Below are 14,987 nucleotides of genomic sequence, written 5' to 3' on the forward strand. Positions count from 1 at the left end.
GCAGAAGATTCGACTTCCAGTAGACCTGGAGCCTCATTATATGCTTACTGTAATATGTTAGCATATGCTAAATGACACACCCACAGGCACCATGACAGTCCTGAGACCAACCATAAAAGGCCAAAAAGTGGGCAGCGGCCCAATTCCTGGAAATCCCCACCTCTTCCCCCCAAATAGTTCAAATAATCCTCCCACTCGTTAGCCTATGAAATTACCCAGCCCATAAAAACGAACCGCCCGTATTTCGGGGCTGCTCTCTCCTTCTGAGATGGACTACATTCTGCCTATGGAATAAACCTGCTTTCACTTTACCATGGCTTGCTCTTGAATTCTTTCCTGCACGAAGCCAAGGATCCTTACTTGGTGGCCTGTCCCAGGAACTCGCCTGAGACCTGGGACATGACCATCCTCTCCCATTTTCCTGCAACATCTTTATACAAAGGATGAGGAAGAAGGTAGTCTTCTCTCCCCCCCTACTTTTGCTTTGATTATAAATATGTAGCCCACTTAGTTCTCGAGGCAGAGCCCTCTTGCCTGCTCGCCTGTATCCTTCACAAGCATCCTATATTAACAAATCTACATCTTACCTACCGCTTTGCCTCTCGCCGAATTCCTCCTGTGCCGAGACATAAAGAACCTGAGCTCCATTAAGTCGTGGGACGAGTCGTGTAGTTTCAACACATCCAAAACGGAACTCTCCAAGTTTCCCCAAACCTGGTTCTCTCCAGTCTTCCCATCTCAGTAAAGGGTACCTCCATCCACCCATCCTTTAAGTTATTCCTCCAAACTTCAACCCAGATCTGTCCACTTCTCACCATCCACTCAGCCACCATCACCCCTCACGTGGATTTCTTCAGTAGCTTCCTAACTCATCTCTTGACTGTACTCTCAGGCCCAAGCAGTCCATCTTCCTCACAGAAGCCAGAGTAATCTTTATTTTTTAAAAACGTAAATCAGATCAAGCCACTCAGTGTTTCAAATCACTTCAGTATTTCCCTGTTGCTCTTTGAAAATGAAGATTCTTCACCATGAAGCCCCTACACCATCTCCTGCTCCACTTCTCAGCCTCATCTCATGCCCCTTCACTCTGCTCGCAGTGACATTCTCTTTTTTTTTTCATTTAAAAACTTTCGGAGTATAGTTGATTGCAGTGACCTTCTTGTACAGCTCTCTGCGTAAGTCAGGGTTTCTCTCTTTCTGGAACATTCTCTCAGCTCTCCTCAAGGCTGCCTCCTTCTCTTCTAGGACTCAACTCAAATGTCCCCTTCCCAGATCTATATAAAGAAACCTGCTTCATCAAAATTTAGACGTCAAATTGTCTTCTCTGTTTCTTGCCAGTTCTCCTTTTCCACACACAGTAGAATGGACGCACGGTACAAGGAGAGTTCATTGCTGGATCTCCCGCGCCTGCTAGGCTAGGGGCTCACACATATTCGTTGAAAGAATTCATTAATAGACGTCAATTTTGTATGTTTTTAAATATCCTTCCTTGGCAAAAGAAAAGGCTGCCAATTCTGTGTGGTTCATCATTTTTTAAAAAAACATTTATGAGTCCAGGACTCTTGGATGAACTGGCCTTAAGTCCCCCACAACATAGTTGTTGTAAAGATAGCAGGAGAGGGAGGAAGAGACGGACAGTGGCTGGGGGGCCGGCTGGGTGGCTGAGCGGACGGATGGGTGAGAGAGCGGATGGGTGAACACTCTGGGGAAGCATACCCAAGGTGCTAAGTTGAGAGCACAGTTCCCTAGGCAGCCCATCTTGAGGGGTCGAGAAGCGGATACTTCAGGGCCGACGGGGCACGGCGGGAGGGCGGGAGTGCCCTCCTCTGTGTGTAAAGCAGCAAGGCCCTCCAGGCTCGCACCGCATCCAGGCGCACGCGCGCCCAGACCCCGGGCCGCGCTCAGCAGCGCCTCCTGCCGGCGCGCGCGCTCAAGTGAACGCTCTCCTGGCCCGCAGCAGGGTTAGTGCGCGTGCGCGCAGGTGAGCGTCCCGTCCCGCCCCGCCCTGCCCCGCCCCCGGGCTTGGCCACCTGCCGGGGAAACTTGTGGATTGTTGCCCTCGGGTCGCTCAGGGGCGGGACGCGGAACAGAGCCATGGAACAACATATGTCGGGGAATCGCGAGTCCCGGGCCCGGCCGAGAGAGCGGGACCCAGACCGGCACCCCCGCCCGGACCGAGAACGCCACCCCGAGAGACAGCGGGACAGAGCCGGCGACCGGCGCAGGGAGAGAAACGGGGGCGGGCGGAAGGACGAGGACCGGGATAGGGGGAGGGACCGGGAACCCCGCCAGGACAGACACAGGGCCGGGGACCATCGTGGCGGTGAACAAAGAGTTGGGGAACAATCCCGCCAGAGTCGGACGCGGGACGGACCCCGGCGGCCGACCTGGGACGCGGCCCCGCCCCTCTGGCCCGCGCCTTGGGAAACCGCGGAGCCACCGCCCCTGCGGAAGGAGGGCCTCGGACGCCGAGGACCAGAAAGGTGAGGTGGGGAAGCGAGGGCCCTCTACCTCGCCCCGGAGGAAGCCTGGGTCTGAGGCCATTCTGCGCGGTTCTGCTGTCCCGGCTACTTGTCCTGGGAAGCTGGTTTAAAGGAAGTGTCATTCTTCCCTTTTGAGCTCTTAGAGGTGACCTGGGAGGGAAGGAAGACCTTACAGTGCCCCCCGCCCACACACACACACTCCTTGACCTGAACCTGATGAACAACGCAGAGACCTACCCCCCACCTCCCTCCACCCTCCACCCCCCCGTGCCCCCCACCCCCGCTTTAGCAGTGGAAGGACCGGGGACCAGGTAAAGAGGAAGAGAGGACTTCAGGACTAGAAAGGGAAGGGGTGGGAAGGAGATTGGGTGGGTTGGGTTAATCTGAGGCCCCTCTCTGACCCCCACCCATGTGGTCACAGGACTGCCCCTTGGGGCTTCAGACCCTTGTCCTGTGCTCCACAACCAGCCCTCCCCAAAGTCCCGTTCCCTGGAGGCCCGGGCCTAATAAAAGACCAATGAAAAGCTAATAGTTTAATGTGTAATCCCTTCCAGGGGTATATGCATTTCAAAACCAGACAGCTGGGAGAAGATACACTTTTAGCCAAAGAACTGAATGTACCTAAAACTCTGCACAAAAGGGCAGAGATTTTTTTTCCCCCTTTGTCACTGAGGTCTTTCTGGGCAGCCTCATTCAAATCCCATGATTGTTTCAGACCCCACCCTCCTGAATGAACAAACTTTGCCATCACCACCTTGTAGAACAGAGTTCCCATAAGGCCTGTGGGGTGAAAGCTTCATGACGTTCTGGAAGACTGTGAGCTGGGAGAGGGTAAGGATGGAAGGAAAGAGAGGTGGTGGTCCTAGACCCCACTCCCCTTCTAGGGAAGTGGTCTTTTTTCCATTGCACATTCCATCCAACTCCACAAATATTACTGAATGCCCAGATTAGATGCCAGGCCAAGAAGGAGACAGGCAGGTACTGGAGTGATGACTGCCTTCCGGTTTTTGCCCTCATCCCTAGGAGTCCAGGCTCCTCTCTGCTATGGAACTTGGAGGCTTAAGCCCAGTCTCTCTTCTGGTTGTGTCCACACAGCGGGAAAGCTATTATCCTGAGTTTATGTTACATTATCTAGAACTAACTAGCCAAACTGTGACAAAGGGTGTGCCCAGTTACAGTCACAGGCACTGGCTACTGTCTCCCTGCCTAAAGCCACACTGCATTGCAACTGCCAGGCCTGGGAGAATCCAGAGCTTCATGTTTGGGTTTCCTTCTAAACTGGTGTCCTGCCCCCCCTGTCCCCACCCCCGCCAAGCCCCAAAGCTAGTGAAGGGAATACTTTTGCTTCTTTTGCTCACAGTTGGTGGTTTAAAACCAAGAGCAATTTATTTCTGTCTCTCCTCCACATAATAAGCATGTATTTAATGGATGGGAGGTAGGGCCAGGAACTACAGAGATCTACTCACGGTGTCCACAGGACACTGACAAGTAAACAGACCAATTTGCAGCACCTGTGAAACGTGCCACTCCAGCAGGGGGACAGACACAAAGAGAACAGAACTGGGGCCCTGACTGGGCTCTGGAATGTTTTCTGGAGGAGATAGTCTCAAAGCTGCGTTCTGGAGAAGGAGCAAGAGGCTGTCTCAAGCAGAGAAGTAGTTTCCACGGTGACCTGGAGGCATGGGAATGCAGGTCATCTTTTGGGGCAGGGAGAGGGGCAGTTCACTATGGCTGGGTCTGTGAACATGAGGTTGTGAGTGGAGAGAGATGAGCACGGGCCCTCCCTTGCTGTGCTTAAAGTTTGGACTTTATGGATTTCAAATGCAAAAAATACATGGTGAGATCTATGTTCTAGAAGGATCCCTGGAGCCCAGCTAGTAGAATGCAGCCCCCACCGTTCACCACTGAATCTTGGACAAAGCCCAGGATGTGCTGGATAAAGTGATAGGGAAGGGGGGGGGGGCGGGTGGTGAGGAGAAGGAACAGAATATTCCAGGGCTGGCAGAGGAAGAGGGAGAGATGTGAAGATGTCCAAAGTTGTCTGTACCACCCATAGCCTAGAGAATGATTGTGGATTCAACTCTTTCCAAAGTAACAAGGGAAGGAAGAGAATGCCAGCCTGGGCATCAGTCTTGTGAATGCAAACTAGTTTTGAAGAGGGCCTAGTCCTCACTGAACTGAAAAGCTCCCCCAGGTGGCTCCCAGCTACCTGTTAGATATCCCCCGCAACACACACACACCCTCCCCCGCAGGCCAAGCCAGCATGGGAGGCGGGGCTCAGAATTACTGAGATAAGTGACGTGCTTAATTAGCAGAACTGGGCCAAGTGTTTGCAGGCCTTGTATAGCCAATAAACCAGAAAATCCTCTGGAATATGAAATCTGTGGCAGATTTTCTGTTCTGTGCATTCTTTAATGTCTGAGCCCAGCGTGAGGTGTCCAGAATTCTAATGCTGAACAAGCTATTGAATTTGAAGCCCGCTAATGGCCACACATGTGTTTGATTATAGTGAGCCCATTTCAGGGAGATATCCGCTTTCGACCCCCAGGCCTGGAGTACAGGAAGTGGAATATTACCAGTCAGAGGCTGAAGGGCTCCTGGAATGCCACAAGTGCAGATACCTGTGCACCGCGAGAGGTGAGCCATTTTGAAGGCAGTTTGACCAATTACTTACCGTTGCTGGTGGTTCTGGACGGGGTCCGAGATGATGGAGCAAAAATCCAAGCCGACTTCCCTTTTGGTTTCCTCGTATTTTCGTTTTCATACCTGCGTGAAGTTCACACTTTCTAAAGAAGGGTAGGAACATCTGAAAGGGGCGGCTAGGTTTCCCATGTTTCTCCTCGGACGGGCCCGGATGTGGTGAGGCAGTCGTGCCTGCAGTTTTCAGAGCCAGCTCTGAGTTGCCGGCTGTCAGAGGGGGACCCCTCTGGCAAGGCAGGCCGAGTTAAAGAGAGATCACCGGAGATGGCAGCCGGGTTGAGCTCATGCCACAGGACAGGAGATCTGATGCCTAAACCTGCCATCATGGCTTTTAAATGTTGTTGACTGAGACCCACAGTAAGAAATAGGTTTCACATTAAGAACAAGTTCACATGTGCGCGCATGTGCACACACACGTCATGAAACAACACGCCATCACCTACGAAGGGCAGTAACTTCTATTTCATTGAAAACAAACAAAAACAAAAAACCACACTTATTAGAATCCACAGTATGAAGAACACTTAAATAATATCATGTGTCAGCTCCAAATGTGGTTTCCCAGAGTTCCTATCCTAGCACCAGGCCTGGCCTTGCCAACAATGAAGAAAATCTGGTTTGTCAGGGTGAAGAAAATCTTACCCTTATGGCTCACATGATTGGGTAAGAAATTTTCCTCGGCTACCTATGACTAAGAGGGGAAAATTTCTTGGCCTAAGGGGGAGAAATCATGGAACTTATACCTGAAGATGTCTCTTTTTTATTTATTTATTTTTGGCTGCATTGGGTCTTCATTGCTGCGTGCGGGCTTTCTCTAGTTGCGGCGAGCGGGGGCTACTCTTCACTGTGGTGTGCGGGCTTCTCATTGCGGTAGATTCTCTTGTTATGGAGCACAGGCTTTAGGTGTGCAGGCTTCAGTAGTGGCACATGGGCTCAGTAGTTGTGGCTTGCGGGCTCTAGGGCATAGGCTCAGTAGTTGTGGCACACGGGCTTAGTTGCTCCGTGGCATGTGGGATCTTCCCGGACCAGAGCTCGAACCCGTGTCCCCTGCATTGGCAGGGGGATTCTTAACCACTGTGCCACCAGGGAAGCCCCTGAAGATGTCTCTTAGAGTGATTACAATGAGATAAATTATTATGGGATTATGTAGAACTTTCATGGAAGAGCTCTAGGCAATCCAGGTACAAGAATCCTCACTCTAGTTTACGTATGTTGGCACACCCCGTTGCTTTTAATTCTCTCAACAACTCCTGAGGCTCAGAGAGGTACAGTAAGTTATACAAAGTCACACAGCAGTTAAGTGAAAGAGCTGGAATTGAAAGTTAGAGCCTGACTCTAAGGCCTGAAGTGGTTTACGTGCTTGACCTTCTTTTCTCGATGATATAAAGAATAGGAACAAGCCAGACGCTCTTTAACAGGTTTCTCTCTAGAGGTATTCTTCTTCAGCGATTGATTTACCAAGAGGAGAGGGCAGAGCTTGAGGCCCCTGATTTAGCTTTGATTGCTTCTGGCTGTTTGGTTGGGCCTAGATGTTGGGTTTCTGAGTCAAGATAGTGAAAGGATAGTTCAGCAGTCAGAAGCTAACAAATGAGGGCTTATAAAGATCTCTGGACACGCAGGGACCCATATAAATACACAATGCTGTGTTGTGTTGAGAGCAACAGCCATTAAACACTGGGAACTTGTCTCAAACAGGAAATTCACACCTGGGTAAAGGTCACCTGAAGATTTTCAGCCTCGTCTTAGAGTAGATCTTTTGTGATTTCTTTTCCTCATCAGTGAAATCATGTCCTCCTCCAACAAACTGGCAAAAATGGGAGGCAGCTGTGGCTCTCTCTAACTTCCTAGGGAGACCCTGCAGTTTGGGCTGAGTCACCCTTAGGAAGTTCAGTGGAACACTGACAAAAATAGATAAGCCCCGAATTCACGGTTACGGGCAAGACTCCTCAGCTACTAAACTCTTTAAAGGCTGAGGATAAAGATCAGATAAACAGCAAGTACAGACGTCACATGTGCATATCAGATCACTAGGAATCCTGTCATATATAGGTTGTGTTATAGGTTTATTATTTGGAGGGACTGGTGAGGAATTACAAGTTCCCTGGGGAGAAGGTACATGGCCTGCTCCCCTCCTGGCTCCCTCCGATGATTTGCATTTGGAGCAGCTTCCCCTTTCCCTTTTGTCCTTTTCCTCTTTCTTTAGACCTTTGGTGCTCCAATCATGATGGAGAAGATTGTAAAAGGAGAGCTAGGCCAGTGTAACAAGGGAATTGTGAAAAAAAAAAAAAGGGTGATGTTTGCATTCAGCTTCATGCAAGGGCTTGATGTTTCCCTTACTTGCAAACCATCCTTAAAAATTTAATTTCATTCTCTCTCCAAACGTTGTAATCTCTATAGTCAGCGGTGCTGTCTCTCACTCAGAACCTGGAGGTTTAGGTTTTGAGATGGCTTCTCACTGCCAGTGGCATTGACTTGTGACCACACTGAAAAGGTTCAGAGGGACAGTGTGGGGGTTTTGCCCCCCAACTTGCATTCTCCCTCCGCCTTTTATATGCTTATTTAATACCCTAACTCAGTGCTTATGGGACTGAGCCTATGTCAGCACGTACAACTCCCAGCTCAGAAGCACCCAGCTTTATATTATGCTGAGAGAAAGAAGTAACACGCAGAAGAGTACATTAACTGTATGATTCCATTTGCATGAAATTCGAGAAAGACAAACCTAGTTCCTAATGACAGAGCAGATCAGTGGTGGCCTGAGGAAGGTGAGGGGTTGACCGCAAGGGGTGACTAGGGAACTTTCTGGGGGGATGAAAACAGTCTATATCTTGATTATGATTACATGGCATACACAGTTGTCAAAACTTACTAAGCTGTTTGCTTAACGCGGGTCATTTTGTTGTGTATAAGTTATATAACAGTAAAGCTGACTTTAAGGAAAGTAGCCAGCTTTGGTGGAAGATCTGGGGCTCTTTCATCGTCCAAGATAAAGCAGCCAAGGGTGCTGAAAAAATCCAGCCCTGGGAAAATATCACAGCCCAGATTTGCTCTTTAGGGAAACGAAAAGAAAACAAAATTAAACTTTAAAACATACTTATTGAATTAAAGTCTAAGAACAGTAAAACCAATTATGTCTCTCTAATTCAGTAAGCCTTATAGGTTTAATTAACTTAACCTTTCCTATCCCTAATATATGTGAACCACGGTTAACATTGTGATGGATAACTTCCATGCTTTTTTTCTAACGTCATTATATTTTTTAAGCACTATAAGTTCCTTCAAATTTGGAGAAATTTCCTCTTTCAAACTGAAGATGGCCACAAAACATGTCTAAAGAGGATATAACTATTTTTCAGTCTTCTTGGCAGGGAAGGGCTAGGGCAGAGAATGTTCTTGCCTTCCATAAAGGACACCTTTCTTTCTGCTCACTGGCCTGATTTCTGCCCCCATCGTCCTGCAGCCCACCTGGAGCAGGCTGCTTTGCTCTTTTGAGAGTTACCCTTTTCAGTCCAGAGTACCTCTGACATCATTTCTGGAGACCACAGTTCCCTGCTACCATCTAATGCTAATCATGTAGCTTTGGCTGCTCAGGCCTTGCAGGGGGCAGAATAAAGAGCTGGCTGTGGTGTGAGCTGCCACGGGGAAGATAAGCCTCAAGGTGGAAGTCTCCAAGTGCAAAGTAGCATCTCTCAAAATGGTAACACGCCCTTCTTTTGCAGCCTGCTGCCAAATGCTGGAGGTTCTCCTGAACTTGCTGATCCTGGCCTGCAGCTCTGTGTCTTACAGTTCCACAGGGGGCTACACGGGCATCACCAGCCTGGGGGGCATTTACTACTACCAGTACGGAGGGGCTTACAGTGGTTTCGATGGTGCTGACGGGGAGAAAGCGCAGCAGCTGGACGTCCAGTTCTACCAGCTAAAGCTGCCCATGGTCACCGTGGCAATGGCCTGCAGCGGAGCCCTCATGGCCTTCTGCTGCCTCCTCATCGCCATGGGCGTCCTGCGGGTCCCGTGGCATTGCCCCCTATGGCTGGTGATTGAAGCCTTGTTGGACGTGCTCATTGCTGGGGCATACATCCCAGCCTTGTACTTCTACTTCCACTACCTCTCGGCTGCCTACGCCTCTCCCGTGTGTAAGGAGAGGGAGGCGCTGTACCAGAGGAAAGGATACAGTGGCTTCAGCTGCAGTTTCCATGGGGGAGACATAGGTGCTGGAATCTTTGCTGCCCTGGGCATCGGGGTCTTTGCCCTGGGGGCCGTGCTGGCCATAAGGGGTTACCGAAAGGTTAGGAAGCTGAAAGAGAAGCCTGCGGAAATGCTGGAGTTTTAGGCTTTTTAAAACGTTCCGGGGCTTCCCTGGTGGCGCAGTGGTTGAGAGTCTGCCTGCCGATGCAGGGGACGCGGGTTCGTGCCCCGTGTCCGGGAAGATCCCACATGCCGCAGAGCCATGGCCGCTGAGCCTGCGCGTCCGGAGCCCATGCTCCGCAACGAGAGAGGCCACAACAGTGAGAGGCCCATGTACTGCAAAAAAAATTAAAAAGTTCCGAAAAACTCAAGTGATGGAAGTTACTCTGAACCACTGTCTTTCGTGGAATATTTTGTTGCAGAACTTGCCAACCCTTGGAAAGTAACAGACCAATTTTAGTTTGCTGGGCCTAGCTCCAGGGTACATAGAGCAGCACTGCCTGATGTAATAAACCCTGGTCCTGGAGCCCTCTGTTGGCAAGGGACCAACCAAAATTACTTTAGAAAACAAAAACAAAACAACAACAAAAAACAACCAAAACTAGAGCCCAAGGCCCACAAGGAAAAGGCATATGTTGCAGCAAAATGCACTTCTTGAATGAATAAAGGGAGATGACCAAGTGAATTTGAAGAAACTTATCCTCAAAGTTCACGAAAAGCCACACAGACATGAAAAAACATTTCGGCCTGAAGTTCTCTAAACACAGCGGTCTTAAGCAGATTAGCCTCGAATTTTTTCCTCACTGAACTCTAGGCCCTTCACTTCCTTAATGCTCTGGATGGCAGGGGATGGGGATGCCTGGGAAACTGCTGCTGTAAGATGGAAGCTGGAGGGAGACGTGGGCTGAGGAAAGAGCAATCAGATTAATTCACTGGGTTGCAAAGGAGGTATTCTAACAAGCCCCTTACAATGGGCTTGAAAGCTCAATAAGTGTTTTGTACCTCTTGTAAATGTACCATTGTACGACGAATTCAACCCGACATCTGGAATTCAGGATCCATCCAAAATTAAAGAAAGTAAAATCTTTCCCAGGATAAGTATGCTACTTTTGGCCAGACAACTTCATGGGTTCTTACTGCATGTTAAATTAGGACTTAGGGCCCATTATAATATATTCTTGGTACAAGTGAATATGTTCTTTGCTTTGCGTGACTCCAATAAAAATCCAAAGAAAAATTTTAATTTGGAGGTGATGGTTCTCTTTACAATATGTTTATAATATTATTTTCTTTTCACATTTAAAAGATGAGTTCCATTTGGGTTTACCAAAGGAAATACATATAGTTGCTTGTATATGATTAGAAAACTTCTTGAAGAATATATAAGAATGTATTAACAGTATTTGCTTCTGGAGAGGAAATTAAAAATTTTTTTTCATTTTATGTACGACTTGACTGCACATGTCTTAGCCTTATTTTAGAAAAACATGTTTTAATTTGATTTGCTTTCCTCAGTTTTTTCACATTTACAGTGAAAAGGCAGATAGTAGATGTTTAGTTAAGCAGAATATTAAATGATCAGCCACAAAAGCAGCCTCACCCCAAAAGATGCTATTTTACAACAAAAATCTCCTGTCTGTTTCAGTTTCCACTTCCCTCTACAGTTTATCCCTCCATAGGGATAAACCGCTAGCTCTAGTAGGCCACTCTTTTCTTTTCTCCTGATGTCTGTGAATCTTTCTGCACTAACAACATGCTTGGAAATACTTGAACCTGCTCGATGTTTTCAGCAAAGCCAGGTCAGGCCTGGCTGGTGCTCTGATAATATCCAGTGGCCATATTTCTTCATCATTGGCCCCAGCAACAGACCATTATTCCTCTTGATTGTTGCAGTCAGTGGAGTGGTTGACAAGATCTATCAATAGATATATTACATTTCAGCCTGGCAGATATGGGCTGCGTGGACTATGCTGCTGCTGTTTTGGCAGAATCTTGTCCCAGAAGGAAACATTCAGGTTGCCCACATCTTGTAGTAGCACAGTATCCCTGCTTCCCTTCAGGGGGTGAGAGATTAACTGCATGCAGAAGGAAAACCAAGGCAGAGAAAAGGTGTTGGGTGGGGGAGATAGCTACTCCCCGTGAATTAGAATGATGTCTGGGTCAATTAATTTGCGCTGCTTGTAGGGAGAGAGTAGCCAGTAGCTTATGGTGCCTGGGAGAAGAGTGGGCAGTTCTGGTCTGATGTTATTTTCGGATTTAAATTAGAGGAATGTAGCTTCTCAACTGTCAGAGCCCGTAACTGCTGCATTCCGTGGACCTCCTAGGAATTTGTGTGGGCCCAGCAGGAGATGGAATCAGCAAGCTCAGTAGCTGTTGCCTAAGTACATTAGACACACTGGTCTTTAGCTGCCCAGTTTATAAACGTTGTGGTACCCCCTTGTGTATCAGAGGGTTTTCCTGACTTCTGGGAAACCATGCTTTTCATAAATTTGTCCCTTTTCTTCTTTTTTTTAAAAATATTTATTTATTTATTTTGGCTGCACCGGGTCTTAATTGCAGCATGAGGGATCTAGTTCCCCAACCAGGGATTGAACGCCAGGCCCCCTGCATTGGGAGCGTGGAGTTTTCCCCACTGGACACCAAGGAAGTCCCTGTCCCTTTTGTTCTTAAATCTCTTATTAATCCCCTTTATTTTATTTTTTTTGGCCGCATTGGGTCTTCCTTGCTGCGCACGGGCTTTCTCTAGTTGCGGCGAGCAGGGGCTACTCTTCATTTCAGTGCCCAGGCTTCTCATTGGGATGGCTACTTTTGTTGCGGAGCACAGGCTCTAGGTGCCTGGGCTTCATTAGTTGCAGCACGTGGGCTTAGTAGTTGTGGCACGCGGGCTCTAGAGCACAGGCTCAGTAGTTGTGGCTCACGGGCTTAGTTGCTCTGCGGCATGTGGGATCTTCCTGGACCAGGGATCAAACCCATGTCCCCTGCATTGGCACGTGGATTCTTGACCACTGCGCCACCAGGGAAGTCCCCTCTCCTTCCATTTTATATATGTTACTGGGTAGCATCACTGTCCACTTGTATAACATTTTATAATTTTCCAGGTATTTTCACATACTTGCTTTCATTTGGGCCTCATCCCAGCCCTGTGGGATAAGACAGGGAGGCGTTACCTTCATTTGTCAGGTGAAGTGTCTGAGGCTTAGAGTCAGTGACTTGGGCACGGTCACAAGGCAGTAAAGAGCGGGGATGCGAGCCTGGCATTCCCACTCTAGGTTCATATGCTTTTCTCTTCATTCTCATCTCTGACCCCTGAGAGAACAACAGGAGACCTTCTCCCAGGAAGACGCCTAACGAGAGGCTGGGGCCCCTGTCAGTGACAAATGAAAGGTGACTTTGGACAAGTCGACATTCATCTCCATTCACCTCTTGGCTTCCACTGCCTCATGGCATTTGCGGGTTCCTTAAACTTCTAAGAACCCCCCCAAGTGAACAGGCCAAGTATCCAGCAGTAGGATCCTGACTGAATAGACTGGTCCACCCACACAGCGGGCTTGGAGGCCACATAACAGAGCATGTGGACACTGTAGGAGCTGATCTGAAAACATCTCCAGGAAGAGTAAAGCACGATGCAGAGCAGAGCGTGTGGTGTCCTCCGTGTGACACAAGCAGGGAAAGGGGGGATGAAATTCAGATTTGAGTGCTTTTACTTGCATAAACGAATGCTGGAAAGTTATATCAGAAAATAATGAAAGTGGTTGGGGGTAGAGAACAGGGTGGACAGGGACATGGGTGATTTTTCTCAGTTTATGCCCTTTTATGTCATTTTGATTTTTTTTAAACTTTAAAATTTGAAATAATTATAGATTCACAAAACGTTGCTAATATAGAACAGAGATCCTGTGTATCCTTAACCTGGTTTTCCCCAGTGGTGACTATAGTACAAAATCACAACCAGGAAATTGACACTCTCCAGAGCTTAGTTAGATTTTACCAGTATTACACGCACTCATGTCTGTGTGAGTGTAGGTCTGTGCGGTTTTATCACCTGTGTAGATTCGTGTGACCACTGCCACAATCAGCTACAGAACTGTTCCATCACTGAACTTCCCTACGCTCCCCACTTATAGTCACACCCATCCCCCTCCCGCTCCCCCAATCCCACTCCTCCCTGACAACCACTAATCTGTTCTCATTTTGAGACTGTTATGTAAATGGAATCATACAGTATGTAACCTTTTGAGACTGGCTTTTTTCACTCATCATGAATCCCTTGAGATCCATCCGAGCTGTTCCGAGTATCAGCTGCTCATACCTTTTCATTGCTGAGTAGAGTTTCCCCTGGGGATGGCTGTACCAGATTGTTGAACCATTCGCCCATTGGAGGGCATTAGGGTTTACTGTGACATCTGTGTACATGTTTTTGTGTAGACCGAAGTTTTCATTTCTTTAGGATGAATGCTCGGGGGTACAGTTGCAAGGTCACATGGTAAATGTATGTATAGTTTTTAAAGTAACGGCCAAAAGTTTTTCCACAGTGGCATTTTGATTTTCAAACATGAGTATTAAAAAACAAAAACCAAGGATGTTAATGTTGAGTCTGACCATGTCCTCACAATCAGGTGGTATTTCTCTTGCCTGACCTAGAGAGCTTTCCTGGGTAAGTGACGTCAGTGTTAAATTCCCAATCTCTCTCCTCCTAGGTGTGATACAGATAGTGGAGGTGATATTGAATGGGATGGTTCTCATGTGTATCGTGGCCTCCTACTTTGTCCTTGCTGGATTCAGTGCCAGCTTTGCCAGCGGCGGTGGCTTTGGGAACGGCTATTACTCACCGTTTGAGGGCACTGAGCTGGAGCAGGTTCGGCAGCTGGACCAGCAGTACACGATCCTCCGGGCGCCCCTGATATACAGCGGCGTGGCTGTTTCTCTGGGGCTGGGTGTCCTCACCTTGGGTGTTTTACTCCAAGGAGCCAAGAGTCTAAACAAACTGCCGGGGAAGTGGCTCCTCTTTGAGGCCGCCTTCAGCCTCCTCGCGGCATTGGGCTACTGCGTAGGCATCGGCCTTTACCTCCATGAGGCCTTGCGGATCAATGCCACAGACACCTGCAGGACAAGAGAGAGGGTCTATGCCCGCAGGGGTCTCACCTGGATGAACTGCCAGCTGGCAGGCACTGATGGAGCAGCAGCCACCTTTGCTTGTCTTCTGGTGGTGATGTATGGCGCCAGCGTGGTGCTGGCCCTGCGGAGCTACCGAGAACAGAAGCACTACAAGGACAGCCAAGAACAGCACAGCAATTATAATGACGTACCAGAATACCTGTGGTCTGGGATACTCTGAGATCTACTACTGGAACCTAAAAGTCAACCCAGCTTCCTTATTTCTCTCAAAAACCACATTACATAAATGTGGTTTTCATGTACTTGATTTTATAAATGTTCCCTTTGGCACCAGTGCAAAGCTAGATGATCATCCCATTTTTCTATCAATGTCTTTGTTGGCTGAGAGCTAGAAAAAAATACCTCCACCTTCGCTACAAAGATCAACATTGGAAGTTTGCATATACGCTTATGGTTTGACTCTCTTACCAAATGGTAAGGTAATAATACTAAGTAGCCAGAGAA

At 48.3% G+C, this 14,987-nt stretch overlaps 1 protein-coding gene across 2 annotated transcripts; it reads left to right on the forward strand.

Annotated features, from left to right (window-relative positions):
- Positions 1 to 1,921: 1,921 nt before the first annotated feature.
- MARVELD3 (MARVEL domain containing 3) lies at positions 1,922 to 14,703 on the forward strand (the record flags this gene model as incomplete). Of its 2 annotated transcripts, none has more annotated exons than XM_079907756.1 (3): positions 1,922 to 2,483; positions 4,993 to 5,120; positions 14,066 to 14,703. In XM_079907756.1, the coding sequence occupies exons 1-3, from the start codon at positions 2,095 to 2,097 to the stop codon at positions 14,701 to 14,703; spliced, it is 1,155 nt and encodes a 384-aa protein (XP_079763882.1). In that variant the 5' UTR covers positions 1,922 to 2,094. The 2 variants fall into 2 exon arrangements, with proteins under 2 accessions (XP_079763882.1, XP_079763881.1); XM_079907755.1 differs by lacking the exon at positions 14,066 to 14,703 and adding an exon at positions 8,903 to 9,513.
- Between the last annotated feature and the right edge of the window lie 284 nt (positions 14,704 to 14,987).

The sequence above is a fragment of the Stenella coeruleoalba genome, assembly GCF_951394435.1.
Source record: "Stenella coeruleoalba genome assembly, chromosome: 20".
Lineage (NCBI taxonomy): Eukaryota > Metazoa > Chordata > Mammalia > Artiodactyla > Delphinidae > Stenella > Stenella coeruleoalba.